General features: G+C 35.3%; 1 protein-coding gene across 1 annotated transcript; it reads right to left on the reverse strand.

Annotated features, from left to right (window-relative positions):
* Nucleotides 1-2,886: 2,886 nt before the first annotated feature.
* On the reverse strand, nucleotides 2,887-24,714 carry Ass (argininosuccinate synthase). The gene is made up of 14 exons (XM_076460338.1): nucleotides 24,533-24,714; nucleotides 22,357-22,517; nucleotides 21,463-21,531; nucleotides 19,192-19,437; nucleotides 18,817-18,891; nucleotides 18,121-18,191; nucleotides 17,711-17,832; nucleotides 15,163-15,247; nucleotides 12,676-12,740; nucleotides 11,376-11,449; nucleotides 10,196-10,253; nucleotides 4,906-5,062; nucleotides 3,848-3,913; nucleotides 2,887-3,078 (listed from the first exon to the last, which is right to left on the reverse strand). Exons 2-14 carry the CDS (start codon nucleotides 22,453-22,455, stop codon nucleotides 3,039-3,041), a joined length of 1,227 nt encoding a protein of 408 aa, XP_076316453.1. The 5' UTR covers nucleotides 22,456-22,517; nucleotides 24,533-24,714; the 3' UTR covers nucleotides 2,887-3,038.
* Nucleotides 24,715-25,892: the final 1,178 nt, after the last annotated feature.

A 25,892-nucleotide genomic window follows, 5' to 3' on the forward strand; every position in this document is an offset into this window, starting at 1 on the left:
TGTTAATTTGGTTACGACATCGTATTTCTCAGTTCACTCTTCGTACGATCATGTTGAGTGGTTTTTCACACTTCGGAGGCTTGAGATGGTCAGGTGGTTAGGGCGCTCGAATAATAGTCGCAGGTTCGAATCCCAATCGCACCAAACATCCTCACCCTTTCAGCCGTGAGGGGGTTATAATTTTACTATGAATCCCACTATTCGTTAGTAAAAGAGTAGCTCAAGAGTTGGTGGTGGATGGTGATGACTAGCTGTCTTAACTCTAGTCTTACACTGCTAAATTAGGGACGGCTAGCGCAGATAGCCCTTGTGTAGCTTTGCGTGAAATTAAAAAAATAAACAAACAAGCACTCACACTTCGGAAAAGATTTGGGAGAAAATATTACTAGCACCCTCTACTTGAGCAAAATGAAATTAAATTATATTAAAAATAATCAAAATTTGTGCCTGAAATTTTTCACTGATTTTAAAAAAAATAATACAATTCAATAACCCATTCACAATAAATTTACAATCCACCCAAGTACAATTGGATTTGACCGTCACGTTATAACACCCCCACAACTGAAAGGTCGAGGACGTTTGGTGCGACGAGGATTCTAACTTGCGACCCTCGGATTATGAGTTGAGCTCCTTAACCTCGAAATGTAACTTTGCCGATATTTAACATGAAATTCAACATCAAAATAACATTTACGAGACATAATTTTGGATATTTATTCAAAGTATTAAATAGCCAAATATATCTTCAGCTTTCTTGTCTTTCTATGTTGAAGCAAGTTAAAGATGCGTGAACCTGCACAAGTTTTATTCAGAAGTAATCAAAAACAACAAAAACTCTTAAGCATAACAGAAAAGCCTAGGCTGTAAATGAGCGATAAAAGTTTCCCACTTTCGTTTTCCTCGTATATTTTGTTTGTCCTTCTTACAACGTTGGTGAACAACATTAAACAAGTAGTTTCAAAACTTTTTTAACCATAAATTTAAGATACAAAACATTAAATGCACACTCCTGGTATCCTGTATACTTGGCTAGGAGGTTAAGGCACTCGACTCGTAATCTGAGGGTCACACCAAACATGCTCGCCCTTTCGGCCATGGGAACGTTATAATGTGATGGTCAGTCCCACTATTCGTTGGTAAAAGAGTGTAGCCCAATAGTTGGCGGTAGGTGGTGATGACTAGCTGCCTTTCCTCTAGTTTTACACTGCTCATTTAGGGACGGGTAGCACAGATAACCCTGGTGTAGCTTTGCGCGAAATTCAAACCAAACCAAACCTATATACTTTTCTTAGTGCTGTTATCTAGCGACACTACACGTAAGATCGAAACCGATTCTGTCTATGGAAAATATTTCTAAATTCAAGGTGTCTTACACTGCTAAATTAGGGACGGCTAGCACAGATAGCCTTCGAGTAGCTTTGTGCGAAATTCCAAAACAAACAAAATTAAAAGCTTTCGATTTGGTCATAACATTTTCGCAACACATACACATTCCAGGAAGTTTTTTCTAAAAAACACAGCATACATGCGTTGTTTCATGGTACTTTTGTTTGTAAAGAAATGTTTCATACACGCGTAGAATACTAGTGGCATTTCGGTTTTTTTACGAGTTTGCGTTGTTCTATGACTAAAAGTTCTGATTAAACCGTAAGAAGCATCAGCTCTCTTTAAAAAATAAATTAACATAAAGTGTCCGGTTCGCGACGGGCGCATATTCGATTTCTGCCTCAATTCTCATTTACCGGAAAAGGTGTTTTCATTAGCCACCTATCGTATGTATTTGATACTAACATAAAGCCTACAAAATACTCAACTTAAGTGTGAACCCGTAAAGGATTATGACAACAAATGTTTTTTTTTGTTGTAAATTACTTTAGTCGTGGTAAAATGTTTTTTCATTTGTGTTTAGAAGCTGTTAATGGTTAAAAAATTTATCATTTTAATAATTTTGAGCATCAAGCTCATATTGTTTTTACTGTATTAAATGTTTTATTTAATTCAAAAAAAGATAACCAAGGTGGATGTTTGGGTGAATTTACAGCTGCTTTCTTTCTGGAAATTTTGGGTAAACCCTAAAAAACTTTTCTTTAAAAGCTAAAAATTTATAACTTCGATTTTACCATATTACAGGGTGAGCAAATAAAGATAGTGTACATGAAAGGAAGAATTCATTACATATTGACATCTTTACTTATTTCGCATTAACACAGACTAACTAAAGCTTTGATCAATAATCTGTCTGTCTGTCAGCCTTAATTTTAATGGCAGGATGATGCTTTTTTTGTGTTTTTTTTTTAATTTCGCGCAAAGCCACTCGAGGGCTATTTGCGCTAGCCGTCCCTAATTTACTGATGTAAGGCTAGAGGGAAGGCAGCTAGTCATCACCACCCACCGCCAACTCTTCGACTACTCTTTTACCAACGAATGGTGGGATTGACCGTCACATTATAACGCCCCCACGGCTGAAAGGGCGAGCATGTTTCGTGTGACGTAGATTCGAACCTGCGAACCTCAGATTACGAGTCGAACGCCTTAACCACCAGGCCATGCCGGGCCTAACCACTTGTTGGTAAAAGAGTAGCCCAACAGTTGATAGTAGGTGGTGATGACTAACTGCTTTCCCTCCAGTCTGCTAAATTAAAGACGGTTAATCTCGTGTAGATTTGCGCTAAATTAAAAAAAAAAAACAAGTTAACATTCAAAATATACATAGAAAATGCGTACTTCCCACACGTATCACAATAAATCTGTTCTCACAAGAAACTAAATCACCTATATCTTGGTCTTTCACACATAACGGTATAACAATCATTTAATATACTTGCATGTAACTTTTTTTTTTTCCTTCTAAAATGAAGTCTGAAAAAAAGAACACAACTAAAATTATATTTTAGAATATATTTATTAATATTCATGTATACAAGATATTGCACTTATAAAAACAAAATAGGATTTTATTCTCGGTTTTTGTTGAGAGAAAGAAATAGTAGTTTGAGCAGGACTTTCAAGAAAATATCACTCTTGTTTCTCTGAGCTTAACAACAATCTTTTTTAATTCGGTAGTGTTCTCGCAGCCTGTAAAAAACACACAATTGATATTAAAAATAACAAAAGAATATACAAAGCAACTACCAAGTATTTCTGCAAAGTTTAAGTTGAAAAGTTTTGTTGTTTTTCTAAACTTAAATTAAAAACTTGGTCATTTCTAAGAAATTTGTTCAACTTAAATTTATTTTGTCTTGTTTGTTTATTATAAAAACAAAAGTAATTGCAAAGATAATGTTTGTTTGCTTCAGAGCAAAATCAATTTAGACTTGTTTTGTTCTTTTGAATTTCACGCAAAGCTACTTGAGGGCTATCTGCGCTAGCCGTTTCTAATTTAGCAGTGTAAGACTAGAGGGAAGGCAGCTAGGCAACATCACCCACCTCAAGCTCTTGGGCTACTCTTTTGCCAACGAATAGTGGGATTGACCGTCACATTATAACGCCCCCATGGCTGAAAGGGCAAGCATATTTGGTGTGACGGGGATTCGAACCCACAACCCTCAGATCATGAGTCGAGCTCCTTAATCACCTGGCTGTGCCAGGCCCCAAATTAGACTATCCGATGTGTCCACCACGGGAAATCAAACTCCAAATTTTAGAATTGAAAGTCTGTAAACTTATCGCTATTATATTGAGGGAAACAAAGAACAAATCTTTACTGTTATTACTTAGAATATTTAAAATAAATGTTTACCTGCTTAATAATCATTAGAAATATTTAGTAAGCCACTATGGATAATTATGTTAGGTTGTATGTTAACTTGTGTTATTTAAGATCTCGGAAGAAAAAATAAATTACCTCACTGCATTCACGCGTATGAATCCTCCAGCATCTGATGGTGTGTAGTCACCTTGAACATCCATACTGTAAAGAAAAATGTTTTGGATTTTGAACTAAACAAAATAAAATGCAAGTTTCAACAAAGTAACATAATTGCTAGCCTTTTAGCTGAAACTATTATGTTCCACATTATCAGCAAATCAAATGTTAATAGATCAGTGAAGCCACATAAATTGAAGTGGACAGCCTCACAAAAGTGTAATTCTAGTCTGTGAATATCCAACAAATTAAATCTTTTAAAAATAAATGCAGTAATTTAAGCAGGGGTTCTTGAAACGAAATGAAGACATTGTTTCAATTTACATTCTAGGCCTATCAAATTGAAAACGCTTCTTTCAAGCTTTCCAAAACTGTTTTTTAGAAGGCACATGATAGCCTTGAATATATGCAATACAAGTAAACGTTTAAGTTATCAAACGTCATAACTTGTGGTTTCAATTTCCCATAACAGAACATGCATATGCGAAACAAATTATTTTTCAGCATTAACACTTAGAAAAACAAGTTCCTGCAAGGACCGTGTGTAAATGAAAGTCCAGCGGTCAATGTACTTGAACCGCAATTCACTGAAAAGAAAAGAAAACACAACATAAGTCATTCAGTATTAACTGCGTAAGCGATTTAACGATTAAAAACTGATTATGTGACATCGCTGCAACACTTAGCAACTCGAAGATGATCTAATTAATACTCTGAACACTTTTATTTAAAAATGTATGTGAAATCCTTTACAACTGGAGGTTTCAATGCCCATAGCTTCAAATTTATATGAGGAGGATTTGTTTGTTTTAGAGCAAAGCTACATTAGTCTATTTGCTGTGTCAACCATGAGGAATCGAAACCAGAATTCTAGCGTTGTAAGTCCACAGACTTATTGCTGTCCCATCAGGGAACATGAAGAGGGCTTTAGGTATAATTTGTGGCTCTTTTGTTCAGTCAAAAGAGAGAATGAAAAAAATAGTTTAATTTATAACTTTTCTTAGCAACCTGTGCCTTTCAGAGTTTGTTAAACCTACCTGACCAGTTCTTGGTTGTAAGGAGAAGATGGAGAACTTCGACCCTGAATGGACACATGACCTCTGTAGAGCTCTAAAAGTACAGTTCCCGTGACGTTCAACTGACTCTGTGCAATACACGTTCTAGTAAATTCACATTCTGGACTAAACCAGAAACCTAGAAAGAGTAATAAAATGAAAGCAAATGGTAAAAACCTTTCTTAACATAACATAATGTTTAGGGACAACAAGTGACCTTTTGGTCCATCTCACTGTCCCATCCTCTAAGCCTAACTAAAACTATTTTTAAAGAAACATTAAAGCTAGCTCTTATCATTCATATATCTGTCAAGCTTTCTATTCAACATGCTCAAATTTACTGCCTCCACAACATCTGAATCCAACTACCCTATTTGAAAAAGAAAACTGCCCTGCTCCAAAAATGGCTTCTACTTTGGATAAATCTGTACTTGTGTCCCCTAGTTCTATAATTCTTACTGTTAAGTATGAACAGTGTTAATACATCAACATTATCCATTCTTCTTACAAACTTCAATCAGATCCCCTCTTATTCTTCTTTTTTCAGGAGAAAACAATTTTAAAAATATAAATCTCTCCTCATATGACAACCCCTCCATCCCAAGTACCATTCTTGTAGTTCTCCTCTGAACCCTTTCGAAAAATTCAACGTTTTTCCTAAAGTAAGGAATCCAAGACTGCACACAATACTTAAAATGTGGCCTAATCAGTGACCTATGCAATTAAATTATAACCTCTTTAGAATTGTATTCAATATTTCTGTGGATACCACTTATAATACTATTTACTCTACCACTAACAACATCACACCATTTGGATGGTTTCAGAGACTGATCAACTATTACATCAAGATTCTTTTCTTTCATGGCACTCTTACAGATATTACCATCCAAATTATACTTATAATTCAAATTATGATAAACAACATATAAAATCTTACATTTATCACAATTAAAACCCATCTGCCATTTATCTGATCAACTTACTAAATGATCAAAATCCTTTAGCAAAGCATCAGCAGCATCTTCACAGTCAGTAACACCTAAGATCTTTATCATCACCAAATGTAAGTAATTTATTGTCTATTTCTTCATCTATGTCATTAACAGAAGTAAAAAAAAGGTGGCAGTTCTAGGACTGAGCCCTGAAATACACCACTTCCAACATTAATCCAGTTTGGCTAAACTCTGTTTGTAACAATACTCAGTTTTCTTCCATCCATCCACTCTTCTATCAAATTTGTTAGCTTATACCCCACACCTATAGAGACAATTTGTTTTACAAGCTTCTTATGTGGTTCCTTCTCAAATACTTTCCAAAAATCACAATATATCAAATCTACACACATATCCTCATCTACATAAGTCGTGACCTTTTCAAATAAAGTCAAAAGGTTTGTAAGGCAAGATCTTCCCTTAGTAAAACCATGTTGACTATCTACTAAAATACTAAACTTTGTTAAATCACTTTGTATAGTATCTTTTCACAGACTTTTCAAAACTTTTCCCACAAGTGAGGTACGACTAATAGGCCTATAATTACTGGGACAGCTTCTGCTATCTCTTTTAAAGATAAGAGTGACATTAGCTAATTTCCAACCTGTTGGTACTTGTCCACTATTTAAGAACTTACAAAACATTTTGGCAAGTGGCTCACATATCTAATCCTTGACCTCCATCGAAACCTTCAGGGAAATATTATCTGATCCAAGAGTCTTATCATTCTTTAAACTTCCCAATTTTATGTTAACAAACTCAGAATTTATGCAATTGGCTTGTTCAACTTTGTTTTTGTCTATCAACTGCTCAAGATGAGAAATACTGCTTAAGTATTTATTAGTAAAAATTAAAGAAAAAAGTAAAATTTAATAATCATTAGACACAAGCCTTCCTTTGTTATCTCTCAAGAGTCCTATCCCCACCCTAACATTTTGCCTACCCCCTAATGCACTATAAAAAATTCCTTATTATTAACTTTTATGCTTTCAACCAAATTTTTCCATACATCATTTTGAATGTCTTAAATTTCATGTTTGAATAGCTTTCTTGATCTTCTATAATACCAGCCTATTTAAATTTCTTAAATTTATTATGCTTTTCATTAATTTTATCTCTTATGTCCTTTGTGAGCCAACCAGATTTTTTTTTTTTTACTCGTAGCTACTATTTTTTTTCTGGAAGGAATATAATTATTGTGAATGTTAAAATTTTTTTCTTTAAAATTTTCCACAATTGCTTAGTGTCTTCAAATAACTTAGCTGCCCAGTTCACAAGAGATAATTCTTTCTATATCTCTTCAAATTTTTTTTTTTTGGAATTTGGAACCATCATTCCTGATTTCTGTATGCACCAAAACATCAAACCTAATAAGGCAATGATCACTTGTACCTAGGTGTTCCCCAGTTTCCTCCCACTAAATCATTTCTATATTAAAAGTTGAAATAAATCTAAAATAAAATTATTTCTAGCATGTTCCTTGACCAATTAGTCATAAACTTTTCACCTCATGGTTTGGCTCTAGCATTTCCCAATCAATATGTCTGAAATTAAAATCATCCATAATTATAACTTCATTGGCAACTAAGGTCTTAATCTCTGTGTAAAGTTCCTCACTAATTTCATTAGTTTCATCTGGTGGTGTGTAAGAAATTCCTACTAGAGCTTTTTCCCCTGATGTCCACTAACAGAAACCCAAATGGATTTAGTCTCCTTGTTAGTATCCTCAACTTCAACAAGATGTAACTCGCACTTTACACATAGAGCCAATCCTCTTCACTTTTTGTACTACTTTGCCCCTATTAAATACCCTATAACCATTTCAAAGAAATTTCCGTTGTCAAAATCACCTACATTTAACCCTATATCAACATCTTCTATTTGTACCAGCACCCTGAGGTCATCTTTTTTATTTATCATACTTCTAACATTTCAACAGTAACAAATAAGCCTATTCTTCTAATTATTTATATATTGATTTCATAAGCTAAACTTTCCTCTACATCTCAATTTTGTTTTATTTAGTTTATCTTTGCCCTCATCACTATCTAGTCCTAGTTTAAAACTTCCCTTACACCGAGTTAATAGCCCTTGTAAACAGGCCAAACCTTTTCCTACTTAAGTGTAAATCATCCATTCCAAAAAGATCCCTCCGCCTACTGAAGTGATCCACACAAGTCCAAACAGCTAACGTGCTCATCCTTACATATTAATTTCAGCTTATCACTTAGCAATAACTAATTTAAGGCCTTTGTCTCCAAATGTTTTTATCACCCCCTTGCACTTATCAACATCTCTGGCTAACTATTCCTTAACTGGTTGACACCGACGTGCACAACAAAGACTGCATCATTACCTGTTTTTTCATTATATCTCTTGTCATGTGAACTATGTCTTCTACCTGTGTCCCAGAATAGCATAATCTAATTCTTTTCCCCTATTTACTCCAGAGTATTCTATCCACATGCTATGTCAAGGAATCACCTATACCTATAATCTCTTTATGTTCACAATCCATATTCTTATCTGTTCCTTTTGCTTTCCCTCCTTCCAATAGTTCCTCTTCAGATATAAAATTCTTAGTATCTATACTTTTAAAGATATGCAATTTGTTTATTTTGGACATCATTCCAAAACAAAAATCGTTTATAAATGTAGATGACGCTAGTTACGTGAAAACGAGAGTATTTCGCAGATTTGCTTGAAATTATTTAAAATAAACAATTGTCAGTTTACCATTCTGCATGTTCATTCAGTTTTGACATTTTAACCATTAGCATGGAAATGATGATTTATATCTCGACAAACCATTAATAAACAAAAAAAAAAAGGAAAATTAAGGTTCGTTTGTTTGTTTTATGAATTTCGCTCTAAATTACGCAAGGGCTATCTCCGCTGAATGTCCCTACTATTGACGTGATACCCTAGAAGGAGGACAGGAAGCTAACACCACCAATTCTTGAACTACAATTCAACGAATATTGGGATTAACTGAAATATTATAATGCATTCGCGACGACCATGTTTGTAAATGGGATTCGGACCAAAAGATCTTCACGTTGTGAGTCGAGTGTTTTCTTAAAATATCAGAGAATGGAATATAATTTCAATTCCTGGTGATGGATTTTGTACTGTCAGAAGTTTGTTTGAGAGCTAAATCACATTGAGTTATGTGCTGTATTCAATACGGGAATCGAACCCTGGATTTTGGCGTTTGAAGTCCGCAAAATTACTACTGTTTCACGTGAGAAAATTTTTTTCATGTTGAAACGTTAAAAATCGAATAGGGGCTTCAGATTAAGAAACCATCACAGAAAACAATAACAAAAACCTACATTGCCGGATGAGTAATTAGATTATGTTGTAAAAGCTTAGGATGAACTGATTGTATTTATTAAATTTAAAAAAAAATGTTTTTGTGTGTTTGTTATTTACCAAAATAACAACAATATAAAAATATTAAATACTTTTTAGGTAGAAATACAGAGCGACTTCTTCCGAAAGTTTGTTTGCTTTGAATTTTGCGCAAAACTACACGAGAGCTATCTGCGCTAGCCGTTCTTAATTTAGCAGTGTAAGGCTAGAGGAAAGGCAGCTAGTCATCACCACCCACCGCCAACTCTTGGGTTACTCTTTTACCAACAAATAGTAAGACTGACCGTCACGTTATAAAGCCCCAAGGCTGAAAGGGCGACCCTCGGATTACGAGTCGAGTGCCTTAACCACTTGGTCATGCCGGACCTCTTCAAAAATAAGTTATAATAATGATAATAAAGGCTTGACAGCATTCTTAGTAGTCACAAGACAGAAAAACACAAAGTATCAGCATTCTAAACGTGTTGAGTTATTTACTGTAAATACAGAGTTATTATGGTGAAATATTCTTAATTTAGCAATGTAAGGCAGCTAGTCATCACCACCCACCGCCAACTCTTGAGCTACTATTTTACCAATGAATAGTGAGATTGACTGTCACGTTATAAAGCCCCAAAAAATGAAAAGGCGAGCACATTCGGTGTGACAGGAAGTCGAACTCACGACCCTCAGATTGTGAAAGTAAATATTATGTATATTTATACAGTACCATGTAATGGTGTTAGAAAAAAATCAAAAATTAGATTTCAGACTTCTTTCAAAAACAATACACACAGACACGCACGAACATATATATATTATATAAATATATGTATAAATAAATATATAAATAAATGTATATATATATAAATGTACGAGACTTGTTTTTGGAACTCACCATCATACATTTGTTACTAACTCACCATTATATATTTGTTCGGAAAATTTGGTTGCCAAATACTTCTTTATCTTCCTGAGTTCCTATTTTAAAATAAATCGAAACATTAAAACAAGGTCATAATAATCATAAACAGGGAAAACACTTGAGAACAATTTTTTTGTAATTTCACGCAAGGCTACACGAGGGCTATCTGCAATAGTCGTCCCTAATTTAGCAGTGTAAGACTGGAGGGAAGGCAGCTAGTCATCACTACCCACCGCTAACTCTTGGGCTACTCTTTTACCAACGAATAGTGGGATTGACCGTAACATTATAACTCTCCATGGCTGACAAGACTATCACGTTTAGTATAATGGTGATTCGAAACCACAACCCAAAAGTAACAACTCGAGCCCTATAACCACCATGTCACAAAGACAATGTCTAAGTATGCTTTTTATTAGTTTTATTTGCGATATATATATCAGCTGTGTTTTAGTTTAATTACGAACACACAAATTTCAAACCTAACATTGCCTTCTTATATCTATGAAAAGTTTAACAAGTGACATCGTTCTGACTTAGACAGAGAGTTTCCTAAACCGCTCTCAACTGGTAAAATCCGTAATTTTATACTTCCTGGAAATATCTCTGAATACATCTCCGTCTATGACAAATCGAACGGTCTATGCCAATTCTGACAAAAAAAAAAAAAGTACTTATAATAACTTTTGTGGGGTTAATAAGATAAATTTGCACTGAAAATTAGTCTTAGACGTACACTTGCTCTAATAAGATCTCGCTAAAAAACAAACAAACTGCTTTTCTTTAAAATCCCAACTTATACGAATATGAGGAGTGTCAGTTTCAAACCTGATGTGCGAAAATCAGTACTCGAACTTTGCTTTCATGTTCGTGGCTTGACTTGACTGGTGACAACACACGCAGAGTTTTCTGGACTTTGGTACCTGTGTAACTCTTCGCCCTACAACTTTCAACTTTTTTAAGTGCAGCACAAGTGCTGAGCAGATCGCGTTCTATCCATCTCTGTAACTAACTTATACTTTCCCAGATCTATCCACATACGAAAGTACTGCAATTTTCTCCGATTTAAACCAGAAATAACCGGTTACGTTTAGACCTTTTTACTCTCTGCTACCATCTATCTACATTATGTGAAATATCAAAACTTGTTTGGAACTAAGAACACGTGTATTACTCACTCTGTCCATTGTAAATATTTCCAAGTCTAAATGAGCCTCGTGAAGTATTGTCCCAGCAGGTGTCTCGTAGCAACCTAAAGTAAATATAAAATGCTGTGAATGCGCCACGTTGTCATAAAATATATTGTCGTTTTTATTAAAATATTTATTGAATGGGTTTTGAAGCCCTGTTCGTGCCTGACAAACACGCTCTAGATCACTGAACTAATGAATTCAAACAGGTTTCTCAAAGTTGTTTCGTTAGGAGAAAAATCAATTAAAAATAACTCTCAAAATATGTCAGTTTAACCTGTCTTAGTTAGAGTAATAAAGTAATACGTTGTCTTACATTGGTATGTAGGGTTCGAACCTTTATTTCTGTTTGCCAGGCAAGTAATTTCAAAAGTAGAACAATAAGCTACTGCTTGCTAGTTTCCTATTATACAAAGTTTAGTTGATCAGTTATTTTCATGATCCATATTTAAAATAAGAATAAAGAAGTTTATAAGGTGGTCAAATAAAAATATGTTAACAATAATAGTTTAGAAAAGGTACACCGTTTAAAAGGTTTGGGGTGAGAGAGATTTTCATTATATTAATAACTGATAACACAATGCAACACAAGTTTTATTCCTGGATAGTAAGTGCTACTTCTTAATTGCTTATGTTGTAAAAGTACAGAAAATGGCCATTATTCCCTTCAAACTTTGCTTTTGTGACCAGGATAATGAAATTTAGAAAGTAACCTATTTTATATGTAAAAACGAGCAAATTTGCACATTTACATAAGGTCTGAATAAAACAGCATATGAATTGTAGCCATATAGACAATGCTAGAAGTGAGTAGTTTTTCGAGATTTGCGACTGTAATGTAAATCACTTTCACGTATCAGCTCCCAAATACAGTCTCCCATCATGTTTTTGTTATACGCTCACAGGTCACAAAAGCAAAGCTTGAACAGAAAAATAGGTATTTTCCATTCACTTTAGGCATAAGCAATTGGGAAATAACACTTTCTGTCCAGGAACAAGAAAAGTAAAAATTTTATTACATAGTGTGATTTCACTAAACTAAGCAATACTAGTTTAGTAAAAAAAACATATTTTCAGTCTTTTCTGTGGTCCACTTTCAATTGAGTAAAATATATATTTTCAATAAATAGAATTTTTTACAACTCTCGTATTTTAATTTCATTTTTGAACCCAGACAGACAGGCCTAAATATGTTTATTACTTTATCAGTACCTCAGTATCTCATACAGTAATTACTGTGTGTTAATCTACGTATATGATACATAATTTAAGCTTAAAGGAGTCTTACCTCTTGATTTCATTCCAATAAATCGATTTTCGACAATGTCAATCCTGCCAATTCCATGTTTACCACTGTAAAATTAAAATCGTACATTAATTCACCTTGTGAGTTTATAAATGTCCACGATTTATCCCCCTTAATTTTGGAGCCAACAGAACCAGACTTGTCGGGCAAACTCGTGGTGGTCAGGGTGGTAGAGTGCCCTTTTATCTTTTTGTGCTCCTGGCCCTCTGGGGATCCAGGAGACGCTATTTTGACATTTGCGTTCATATCACACTTATAAGCTAGTAGGGCCAAACATCTTAAACACAAGAGTTCAGGTACTACAGGTGGGTGTCATACAGTTTTCATTGCTTTGTGTTTTTACGGAGTTCCCCCCACTTTCCACTTGTAGCCATATAGACAATGCTAGATAATGAGAATACGAGATCGATACATTAGAGAATCTATAAAGTATTAGAGGGTTTTGGACCACGCATGGTATTTTATGACAGGTTTAATAAAACAAACAACCACGATTTGGTTTTTGTTTGGTTTGGCTTGTTTTAAATTTCGCGCAAAGCTACTCAAGGGCTATCTGCGCTAACCGTCCCTAATTTAGCAGTGTAATACTAGAGGGAAAGCAGCTAGTCATCACCAGCCACCACCAACCCTTGGACTACTCTTTTACCAACGAATAGTAGAATTGACAGTTACATTATAACACCCCCACAGCTGAAATGGCTAACATGTTTGGTGTGACGGTATTCGAACCCGTGACCCTCAGATTACGAGTCGAGTGCCTTAACCACCTGGCCATGCTGGAACCGATTCGGTTTACTACTTCTGATTTTAATCCATCTAAAGATTAGAAGAAACTTCCAATAAACAAGTTAAAATCTTCTATACATAATGACTCGCTATTGCTTCAAAGAACTGTTTTCATACACACATTTAAACGATTTAAACTACAGAACAGGACGTTAATACCACAGTATAACTTATAAATACAGATGACTGTCACGTGACAATCATAATCAATATAAAGTCACAATATATACCACATATCAAAATTATTTTTTTCATTGTTTAGCATCAGCAGTTAAATAATCCCTTTTGGGAAGGATATCTAGCAGCACTTTCCGACGTAAAAGATTCATACATCCATATCATAAAGACGTATTCAAATCAGGATTTAAAATTTACATGATAAGAATATCCTTTGTGTTTAATGGTATTGTGAAAGAAAAAGATTGTTAATCAACTTGATGATTCAGAACTACCCAAAAACTGACCTCTAATAAATCGTACCACAGCCACGGAAAGCAAAATGCGTTATATTAAAAAGGTGAAAATATACAAACACAAAGGGTTCTGTGAAAAGCCGTGCATATACCTCAAACAATGGTACGCAAAACAATTCATGGATGTCTGTCTAGAAAAGCAACAAAAGCCACACGCACACAAGCTTCTTCCATAATATATCCTTCCATGATTTTATATCTCAAGAAGCTAGAGAATCAAACAGATGTACACGGTACTCTATATATGAAGAGATACCAGTTAAGTCACCAGAACAGTGTTTATAAACATCAATTGATGCAATCAGACTATCTATCCGACCGCTGAGAACTACTTTCTTCGTACATTAGATGGATTATGAAAGGCTTGCAGGAGAGAGTGTCTTGCTTTTGACTTGACAACCTATCTTGTGCAGCGGAAACTATATTTCAGAGCTATTGTGAAAATTCGTATTCGTCAGAAAGATCATAGCTGGGTGGGCATGGTGAATTAAAATCATTTTAATGTTATGTACTTAACCTTGTCTATTAAAACTAATGAAAATTCGAATAACACTGTTAATCTAATATAGCTCGCGCCAATGAAAATATTAAAAGGTCTAGTGAAACGCAACACGGTTCTGTTTGAAGGTAGATAGAAAATGAATACATTGCTCATGCGCTAAAAACTCTCTGCAGAAAGTAACCTTTACAAAACATTTTCCCAATTAACATAACAGGATCTTTCGACACACAAAATCCCTGTTATAACTATCACTTCGTAATTCATTTTTAAAAGAAACTTAGTTTTTACTTTAACTCCGTCTTCTCTAATACTTAATTTTTCAATTAAGCTTCATATCAGTACATCCAAATAACATACTAATGATAATTACTATTGTTATTAGCTTTAGCATGTTTTCAAAGAATAGTTTTATAATACAAAATTAAATATTCCAATATACAAAATGTTTAATTTTGAGGGAAAATGTGAAAAAAATATGCGAAAACATATTAAAATTTATATAGTCTTGCTGTCAAAGGTTTAATTAGAAATATGCATTAATTAGGCTTACTGAAACGAGTGGAATAATCCATTAAAACATGTTTAAAAATAGTTTATTCTATTTTAGTTAATTAAGCACGCAGTAAAAGAAGTAATCGATACCTATCAGTCAATTACAAAAGTGTTTCATTGTTGTCATTGGTGTTAGTGCCTAAAATAGAAACTTACCCAAGTTCGTTGAGGTACATAAACAGTTCCAATGGCTTCTCTTTTGTAGTTCCATCAATAACATTTTTTACTTTGACTGGGAGACCTAGAAATAAATAAATAACCAACTTAAATGTATTTCATCCTTCGTTTTCCTTTATTAATTGTGTAATAAACCAAATTAGAAATTTTGGCCAATAAATGACAACCTTCCATATTTATTAATATTATCAGAATTTTGACAGAATTTTTTCAAAAGATTATAAAACTTTTGTTACAGGTAATATGTCTCTGAAATTATTAAAAGCATAACTTAATATATTATCGGCTTATACCCCGAATATAATATTAAACATTTACTATTGTTCACAATACTGTCAAGTGCGCCTTAGATCGTGAGACCGAGACAGGTAAATTTGAAAACAGGACAGAAGGAAGAGACAGAACACGTGAACTCAATGATACTAATGTTAAATATCTTTGTTTTATACAGCCTTTAATGACAGAAGGTTGACTACCACTTATCTCATGCACGAGATAAACCACCATGTACCAAATGACAGAAAAGTGTTCAGTTCTCCAGTATCAAGAAGACTCAAACAGAATATTTGGTCGTGTAGTAGTTAAAAGAAAAAAAAAACAAAAACAACCTTTACTTCTATCTCCAAATATTGTCAAGACACTGAAATTTGTTTAAAAAATAGGTAAAAGAAAAACTGGACTGTTGATGATTTGAAGAGGGTGTTACGGTCCAAATTTGAAATATTTGGTTGAAAGCGTAGATTGTACGTCCGGCGAAAGACACCTTAATGCACAGCACCTACGTGAGGAGATTATGCTGAGGTGATAGGAGGTATTTGCAAAATAGCTGGAATAATGTACCAACGTAAATACCATCAGATATACAAAAAAGGAATAATCCCAAACACTCATCTAACCTACAATTACAAAATATTATTATGACTCTTTATTGCTATTAAGAGAATAATGATCTTAATTCACTCGTAGTAAATTTTACCTTCTCACTGCATATAATGTGTGTGGGTGTTTTCTCATAACAAAGTTACATGAGACTATCTGCTGAGCCCACCGAGGGGAATCAAACCCCTGATTATAGCGTTGTAAATAGGGAGACATGCTGCTGTACTAGCGGGGACACTACATGTAATACTTGACATGTCATAAGGTACTTTGATATTACTTAGCTAAGGAAAAAGCTGCAGAAGTCATTCAAATAATGCAATGGCTCCAAAAAATTACTTCCAAAGAAGCTTTATGGAAGTATATTAGAGACATTTGGAGTAAAATTCTAAAGAACCCTTTGATTAAATAAGTTCCAACAATACCGTCTGTAATTATTAACGCAAAATGTATTGTTGTTTTTAAATTAAGCACAAAGCTACACAACGAGCTATTTGTGCTCTGCCCACCACGGGTATCAAAACCCAGTTTTTAGCGTTGTAAGCCCCCAGACATACCGCTGAGCCACTGGGGCGCAGCAAAAGGGAACACAAAATATTAACTGTTAGCTGATCTCAAACACATCCACTGAGTTATTGTATTAAATACAAATATTAATAAACTTTGGATGTTTCATATGTGATTTACCTTCCATTGTTTTTAAAAAGTGATTTAAAATTTGATTTTTTGATTTTGTCCTAACACTTTACACGGTACTGTATATAATATCATAACCTGAATGAATAATAGCCCTATACGTGTAATTCCATTTATGTTCAATTTTCAGAAAATCGGCCCTTCGGAATATTAAGTTTCAATGCACGAGACATTTCTGGGACACAAAAAGAAGGCTGAAACAGCCACAATTCATACGTTTGTCTCGTTATAGCATGCCACACTTGCATACAGAAAAAGCAAATTCATACAGAGGCGCAGTATTGTTTATTTGTTTTGAATTTCGTGCAAACCTACACGAGAGCTATCTTCGTTAGCCATCCCTAATTTTGCAGTATAAGACTAGATAAAAGGCAACTAGTCATCATCACCCACCGCCAACTCTTGGGCTACTCTTTTATCAACGAACAATGAGACTGACCGTTATTTTTAACGCCTCCACGGCTGAAAGGGCGAGCGTGTTTGGTGTGACCAGGATTCGAACCTGCGACCCACAGTTTACGAGTCGAGTGCCTTAACCACCTGGCCATGCCGGGCCACAGAGACGTACTGGCTAAGTACTAAAAAGATTCAGGGCTCGGATATTTTCGGAGTGTCAGTATTATATCAATCATTATTTTCTATTCTGCTCCTTTTTTTTTAGAGACACCAACCAGGAATCGGACACAGTCAAAAAGAATTGGGACAATAATCCCGTGTGTCAGCTCCTTGTGTATATGTACAGATCTTTGAAAGATATCTTTCTTACATTCCACTGTCGATTGACTTAATTATGTCATAACAATTATTATTTCTTTTTAATATTCGCAATGAAAATAAAACTAATAATTTCCTGGGTCAGTGATCAGTCTATCAACAAATTAAACGTTTAAACTCATCAGTCTATAGTCGATAGTAAATCAAAAACGCATAAGAAACTGCTATATTCACAAACCTTGTTTGAAATGAATCTCTATTACGTCAGAGAGTGAAGGTGCTGTCTTTGGGTCAGAGGTCATAAGATAGAGACCATCAGGAGGCGAGGTCGCAGGATCTTCAAGGATACCAGACTCGTAACTGTTTTTTTTAAAAGATAAGCTGTTAATATCAAATAACACGGTAACATCATGTTTGCAATGTTTTATTCATTATTGCAATTAACTTGTGCAAAGACCTGTTCTCAAAAACGTGGTTCAATGATTAATATAAGAAAAGCTGTATTCAAAGCCCCAAACCTCTGATAACATACTAACAAGTTTTGACATTTAAAACTAGAGAATGAAGTATGCACATTGAACATGATATATGTTTGAAAGTTTACATTTAATTTTTACTTTTAACATACATATCTTAATTCTTGCTTACCTAATATGCATTAGATTGGCGTCCATACTCCAAGGAGCTTTAGGGGTTACAGGCACGGGAATTTCATGTTTCTGTAAAAGTAAATTGTTAGGTGTTTGGGTCATTGCGGTTTTTGTTTGTTTGTTTTGAATTACGCGCAAAACTACACGAGAGCTATTTGCGCTAGCCGTCCCTAATTTTGCAGGAAAGGCCGCTAGTCATCACCACCCACCGCCAACTCTTGGGTTACGCTTTTACCAACGAATAGCGGGATTGACCGTAACATTATAACGCCCTCACAACTGAAATGGTGAGCCTGTTTGGTGAGACAGGGATTTGAACCCGCGACCCTCAGATTACGAGTCGAGTGCCTTAACCACCTGGCCATGCTGGGCCCATTAAGTTTCACAAACGATACGTACACAAATATGTTATAAACTAACTTGGCGTAATGAAGTGTTCAAAACACGTTAAAAACAAATACACGCACAATCATTACAAACTTGTACAGATCGTAAAAAAAAAAAGGTTCCGCCATGTTTCTATGAAATTAAATTGTTTAGGTGCTTACGTCATGGCAATTTACAAAAGACACGTACACACATGTAGATGTAATCAAGTGCTCGCGCTAATACAAGTGTGTTCGAAACACCTGAAATATAAGAACACGCATAATTTTGTAAAATTTAAATAAATCGTAAACATTTCTCGACTTACCTTTGCATAGGTGATTAGATCCTGCCGTCCAGCAAAAGTAGTGTAGAACTCGGGCATCCGCCAAGGAGATATAATCTGATAGAAAAACAAAATCAATAAATAAATTAAAGAAAATTAGAAAGAATCACATAAGAAAAACATGGCAGAGTACACTGCTAAGCCGGGGCTTTTTTTTTTTTTTTCGTTTGTTCAGAAATTGTCTTGTGCTCCTTTTAATAAGACAAGCATATGACCGAAAAATAAAAACATACGCTGATAAAGCAATAGTAGTAATATCGATAGTAAAACAGAATGGGTTAGCTCACGAGGAACACGATTTTTTTCTCTTAATACGCGCACAAATCGTGCACTATTTTTTGTATTAATTCAACAAACCTGGATTTCTGGACAGAGTGCATAACAAGCAAGCTCGAAGCGGATTTGGTCATTGCCTTTTCCAGTTGCACCATGAGAGATGTAACCAGCTCCTTCTGTTTTAGCAGCTTTCACCAGCGCCTGCCCAATACAAGGCCTAGCAAGAGCAGTACCCATAAGGTACCTGTCTTCGTAGATAGCACCACCTTGCACCGCTGGCCATATATATTCTTCTACAAACAACTGTTTCAGGTCTTCTACTATAACCTGCCAGGAAACAGAAATATAAAAGCTATAATTTAGTATAAGAAGACAATGAAACTTTGTGAACTAGTTTTAACTTTGTCACTTTTAATTTAAACTTCTCAGCTGGATGCTCAAATCCTTCAGATTGACTTTAGTACGCCAATTAGATTTGATGTTTCCTGTTATCACTTTATAAATATTCCTAATGAATTAAAATGTAATTAACTTTTAAATATTTCCCAAGTTTGTTCCATGGAGGGCATACATCCCCTCCTTCATTTTAGGTGGGGGGTATGGTGCATACAATCATCCCCCCTACAGTTTGATCTGTTGGATTGTTTTATTGCACCACAGGCCTACAAACTGTGTGTTTGTTCTTGTTATTCTCGTGTTCTTACCAATCGAATTACATAATTAGGCCTAAATGTAGGCTTTTACAGTAGCCGAAGTGTACATCTTTAATATGGGCGTGCTTCTAAGCTTTACGATCTAAGTTATAGTTCGTGACTTAATAAGTATCAGTCAGTTGGCCTAAGTATACATGCAAGTATCGTGGTAACAAGATTACTCTGTGACTGCATGTTTACAGCGTTCAGGTTCAGAGATTACCAATTTGCAAATTGAACAGTCAACATAAGTGGTTGCAAAAATCATCCCCCTCATCGGGTGTAAAATATCTACGCCCCTGGTCCCACGTCACCTTTTAATTAATTTTGTCTCGTGGCCTGAAATTGATTTTCTGATATTAGGAGCTGAATTTTCCTTTTATCTCAACATGTATCATAGCATCATGCCTAATTATGGATTCATGATTTCCTTATATAACCCCCATCCTCAAGCACACACTTAAACTCTTACACCCTTATCATCAGCGGTTAAAGGTAGATATAATATTGTATTCTATTTGGTTGGGTATATTTGGTACAGATTTGCTTTGTGTTTTAATTTCGCGCAAAGCTACACGAGGGCTATCTGCGCTAGCCGTCCCTAATTTAGCAGTGTAAGACTAGAGGGAAGGCAGCTAGTCATCACAACCCACCGCGAACTCTTGAACTAATCTTTTAACAACGAATAGTGTGACTGACCGTCACATTATAACGCCCCTACGGCTGAAAGGGCGAGCATGTTTGGTGTGAGAGGGATTTGAACCCACGACCCTCAGATTACGAGTCGAACGTCTTAATACGGTTGGCTATGTTGGACTCTTTGGTATAGAGTTCCATCTTGAAAAGTCAATCCCTCACAACTGGACTTCATGGAATCCCAAATTAGCTTGAGTAAACTTCAAGTTTTACATACTTTCCACATTAATATTGTCATCACACGATTCTTCTTTAATCTCTTGAGACTGATATGCGTGTTTGTGTTTTTCTTATAGCATATCCATATCGGGTTATCGAACCACTAACATTAGCATTGTAAATCCAAAGACTTACCGCTGTACCTTGCGACTAATAAGCTGGCCTACAACAAATCGCAATTATGATCCATACAAATTCAACCTCTTCACTAGATATTTGTTCATGTCGTTAATTTTAACAGTCTGAAGGTATATCAAGATTCGATACCCACCACGTTCACATCAGCTTCTTCAACCAGACTTCTATAATTCTCATTATATATTTGTTTTTTAAACTGAAGCCTTCATTGTATTTGTCGATTTTGTTCCTAGTAATTCTAACATTTAGAATTACTCTAATTACTCTGTTAGAATTATTCTAACATTAGAATAATAGTAACTACGTGTTAATAAGCATTGTTTATATATATATATAAGCTAAATCCTGTAGATTTAGTATACACAGTAGAATATACCATATGGTGGTCAATGTCTGTTCTAATCCATTTTTGAAACTGCCAAAGAAAAGTATGTTTATACGTAAGACAGAAATAAAAATATTTGTACATCAAAAAACAAAGCATGAATATCAATAACTTTGTTCTACGTTTTGATGAGGAAGGCTACGTTTATTTACCAAGTTTCAGAAACTTGGTATTTACTTTCAAACCTTAACTGGAAGCGAACTCATGTTTCATTCCACTTACCTTTTCAGCACCAATTTTCGTGGCTTTTTGTCTTAAATTCTCAAAATCTTCTATTTGCCCAACGTCTGCCTAGTAGAGAGGGAAAAAACGTACTAAGTAAACAAGGTTTTAGTACTCCAATGTACAAAATTATTTCGAAACCCTTTGGTTTGAAACAGTAAGTTTCGTCTGAGACACACGAACAAATTTTAAAATGTCCTCGTTATGCTGCGTATACCAATTGATCTGCACGCTAACAGATATAGTTTCAATTCGAGAGTGTCCAAAATGGTTAGCGTGCCAGACTATGAAACTGAGGATTTGCGGTAATAGTTCCATTTACAACCCAAATAATTATAGATACGTTACAAGAGCGATCATTTGATTATGGTGATCCACGGGGTGGTGGTAGGTGGTGTTGATTAGATGCTTTTAATGTAGTTTATCATTTTAATATGAGGGGTGTTTTCAGGAAGGGGGCAAGAGGAGGATTTGTCCTCCCCTTATAGTTCACAAAAGTAATTGCACGTATTATGACGTAAACTTGATAACGTAGTTAAACTAAACATTATTAATAATTTTTAATCAAAGTGTAAATATTTATTTCCGTTTAAGCACACAAAACTAATATTATTCTAATCTGTTCACTTACACTGTAAAAGCTGGTCCCCACATCCAGGTTTTGTTTCTCACGCCCTCCCCGTAAATATTTCTGTGGCCGCCCATTATTATATATCATTTATAATTACAGAAAACATATATATGTTTACAAACTGCCTCCCAATGCTTAGCTAACAAAAGTTACATGACTGTACTAATGTATCTCATTAATTCAATGAAACTTTTAAAATGCTCTGAATGATAACGAGTTAGATCTTTCCATTGAATTCATTGAAAGAACATTATACAACTTACCACGAAAACAATCACTTTGTAACCTTTTTCGATCAGCCACGCTAAGATACAAGATGTGTCAAGGCCACCACTATAGGCAAGAACAACTGTTGGTTTCATTTTGAATCCGCAGCCAAACAAAGAAATGTTGGTATTCTTCCGAAGTATTTCTCGACAGTCTCCTGTTTCAAGAGTAAATGAAACCAATATAATTTTATGTTTGCTTTTAAAGTTCGCACGTCATGCTGTGTCATGGTCTAGAGAGTACATAATTATCGTGATTCACGAGATTTGAATAAATTACTGACGGCATCTCGGTACAAGATGCAACGTAAATAATCATATGTGTGCTATTTTCGTTTCTTGTGACTGACTGACAGATGGCACACAACTGTACACTGGTACGGACGATTAAGATAGATTGCTCCTCTAGGTGGCCTTGGGCCTCCTTTCATTATTTTAGATAGACTCAGGAATGTTTTTAATGTTCAGAGCTATTCATAAATGATGTTTAAACACATGTTTTCAATTGTTTTACGGCCCGGCATGGTCAAGTGTGTTAAGGCGTATAAGTCCGTAGCTATACCGCTATGCCACTGGGGGACTCTAAGGTTAGTTTAGTACAGGTGATGAATGTGTGGTAAACCTGTGTACTTACTGTCCCGGCAGTACGTATTTTCCATATCTATCCTTAACGTGTATAAACTCGACAAGCCCTTACATCACAATCTCAACTAGTAAATACTATCGTACTTAATGATGTATATGAATTTATACATCGAGTTAGAAAAAAACGGAAAACTTGTTTATCTGTACAGCGTTTCCTTTACTTTATTTTTTACTTTGGTGATCGCTAGAAATCGGGTTTCTATACCGGTGGTGAACAAAACACAGGTAGTTTTGTGTTTAATTCCGAACAAAGGAACTCGTACTTTTTAAAAGTTACTTTTGAAGATATTTTGAACCAAATGCTCAGGCAACAAGACCACAAACTGACAGCGTAGCGCGTAAAAGATATGAATAAAGTTACGGTACCAGCGCCTAAAAGATATGAAAAAAGTTACGGTACAAGCGCCTAAAAGACATAAATAAAGTTACGGTACAAATTGCAATCTATAAAAGATGAGACACAAAACGTAGCTGAGCGAGAGACAGAAGTGAATAGCTTAGAAGCTGGAGAGCTTTGACATTTATATTTTGTTATGGGTGAACAAAGCAGCCAAACCAGAGAAAACGGTCTACTAGAATCAACATGACAAACTTAAAAATACTACAGCTAATTTTAAATTCAAAATGGCCGAGCATGGTCAGATGGTTAAGGCACTCGACTTGTAATATGAGGGTCGTGGATTCGAATCCCTGTCACACCAAACATGCTCGCCCTATCAGCCGTATGTGTGTGAAATTATGGAGGGGGAGGTTGTAATGTGGGGTGAATCCCACTATTCGTTGGTAAAAAAGTAGCCCAAAAGTTAGCAGTGGGTGGTTATGACTAGCTGCCTTCCCTCTAGTCTTACACTGCTAAATTAGGGATGGTTAGCGCAGATAGCCCTCGTGTAACTTTGCGCGAAATTCAAACCAAACCAAACCTCAGTAAGTTAAACATTCAACCACTATCTACGTAAAAGAATTGTTTGTTTTTTGAATTTCGCGCAAAGCTACACAAGGACTATCTGCACTAGCCGTCCCTAATTTAGCAGTGTAAGACTAGAGGGAAGGCAGCTAGTCATCACCACCGACCGCTAACTTTTGGGCTACTCTTTTACCACCAAATTGTGGGATTGAGCACAACGTTATAACCTCCCCCCACGACTGAAAGGTGAGCATGTTTGTTGTGAGGGGGACGCTAACCTGCGACCCTCAGATTACGAGTCGCACGCCTGAACCCACGTAAAAGAAAAAAGTAACATTAGTGCTTTTGCTCTAAACTTTAATTAATCCAAGGAGTAATTACAACCATCTAATGTTCAGCGGATCAGATTTTCTTTAATATGTTACTTGTGTTTAAACCTCTGTCACCATAGATACAGCTATTACTTTAAAATAAATACGCTCATATTACTTCTTCCATTCTTTACCCAAGATCTCTGAACTCCATCAATAAACACAATACGTTTCAGCTCAGTAAGGGCAATAACAATGCATAGCTTATACTATACTGTGAAACACCTAATAAAACAATAATAAGTACACTTACTTATATACCGTGTTTGCTTCAAACACAATTTCCTCTCAGGAACAAAATTATGAATTCGGTCAAATGTTAAGGCGTCATTTATATACAAACATCTTTCTTCACGGTCCAATCACACGATATTTCTATATGTTACGTAAGAAGAGCCACTTTCTTACTCGCGACCACGTGCGTCAGCACTTGCTAAAGGCTTGTTTCAATTTGCGATAAGAAGCGTGAGAGCATATGACGGCTATTATTACAACATAAATTGTTATGTTCCAGCTTTTCCCGTTGTTTCTCATGTTTCATATTTCCTGAACAACTTTGGCAACTTGAGGAAAAGGTGTTGTAAGAAATCCAAGAAATTATATAGGATGTTCCTTTGAAGCATGCAAATTGCGGACTTCTTGCAAAATACTGGACAATATTACATTACATAATATTAATATATTGCACTTAGCGTATCATTATTTGAAAATGAATAGTGATTTTTGAGTCATGAATTCGTTTTTTATTAAGTTAAAGTAACAATATTTAAAATTTATATTGGATATCTTAAAATAAAACGTTTGTTTGTCTTTCGTCATATACGTAGTGTTTGTTTGTTTTGAATTTCGCGCAAAGCTACTCGAGGGCTATCTGCGCTAGCCGTCCCTAATTTAGCAGTGTAAGACTAGAGGGAAGGCAGCCAGTCATCACCACCCACCGCCAACTCTTGGACTACACTTTTATCAACGAATAGTGAGATTGAACATCACATTATAACGCCCCCACGGTATGTTTGGTGCAATGGGGATTCGAACCTGCGACTCTCTGATTATGGTTCGAACGCCTTAACCCACCTAGCCATGCCGGACCTCCAACATAAAACAATTGAAAATTCCCTATTATAGAGACACTGATTGTACCACTAAATTTAAATAAAAGAGAAACTGCTTATTTAGCGTATATTTCGTAAGTTTTTTTCTTATTTATTTCTCTCTAACCTAAGTTTCATATTTCTGGATTTTTGTTTGGATAACTTCTACCATCATGGTTAGTTACACGTTGTGTAATTAACAGTTATTAAAACCGTTAAACTGAAATAAAAAAGGAACTATTATAGTGTTTTACCATTCTGGTGGACAAACTTTCTTTTATTGATATATGTCGTTTACTTTGCTTTTACCTTTATCTTAGTTGTTGGTGGTTAAGAGACTCGACTAGCCCAAGAGGTATTGGGTGGTGTTGACAACTATCTTGCCTCTTGTCTTCATTACGGGTAGGTTAAGGCCGGTGAGTACAAGATAGTCCTCGTGTAGCATTGTACGAAATTCTAACCAAAAATTTTATTTCCGCGTAGGCCCTGCATGGCCAGGTCGATAAGGCACTCGACTCGTAA

This window comes from Tachypleus tridentatus, chromosome 10 (assembly GCF_004210375.1).
Source record: "Tachypleus tridentatus isolate NWPU-2018 chromosome 10, ASM421037v1, whole genome shotgun sequence".
In the NCBI taxonomy this organism is placed as follows: Eukaryota; Metazoa; Arthropoda; class Merostomata; order Xiphosura; family Limulidae; genus Tachypleus; species Tachypleus tridentatus.